The following is a 278-nucleotide window of genomic DNA, read 5'->3' on the forward strand; positions in this document are numbered from 1 at the left end:
CTTGTCGTCGTCGTTGGCTTGTTCCAACTTATCGGCTTCTTTCCCGAAGAGGTTCCTCCACACGGGGCCTTTGATGAAGAGGAGAACGTTGAGGACTTTGGTTTCTCTCCTCCCGTTCTTCTCTCGGGCCACCAAAGCGTCCAGGACACGTAGACCCACTTGGTGGCCCAGTTGGGCCAGTTTGGCTTGGAGCTCGGCCACCGAGTAGACGCGGCTCTGGCAGTACTGGACCAGCTCGGAGAAGAGGAGGGCGAAGGCTCCCAGGGCCACGTCCCCCC

General features: G+C 60.1%; 1 protein-coding gene across 1 annotated transcript in view; it reads right to left on the minus strand.

The window, feature by feature from the left end:
• TRAPPC5 (trafficking protein particle complex subunit 5) overlaps positions 1-273 on the minus strand; it is a gene marked incomplete at its 5' end in the record, with an annotated part of 521 nt that extends 248 nt beyond the window's left edge. The window contains 1 exon segment of the mRNA XM_029085798.1: positions 1-273. This exon segment is cut by the window's left edge and continues 18 nt beyond it. Within this exon segment, the coding sequence (XP_028941631.1) occupies positions 1-273 (273 nt within the window).
• Positions 274-278: the final 5 nt, after the last annotated feature.

This window comes from Antrostomus carolinensis, unplaced genomic scaffold (assembly GCF_000700745.2).
Source record: "Antrostomus carolinensis isolate BGI_N321 unplaced genomic scaffold, ASM70074v2 scaffold23837, whole genome shotgun sequence".
In the NCBI taxonomy this organism is placed as follows: domain Eukaryota; kingdom Metazoa; phylum Chordata; class Aves; order Caprimulgiformes; family Caprimulgidae; genus Antrostomus; species Antrostomus carolinensis.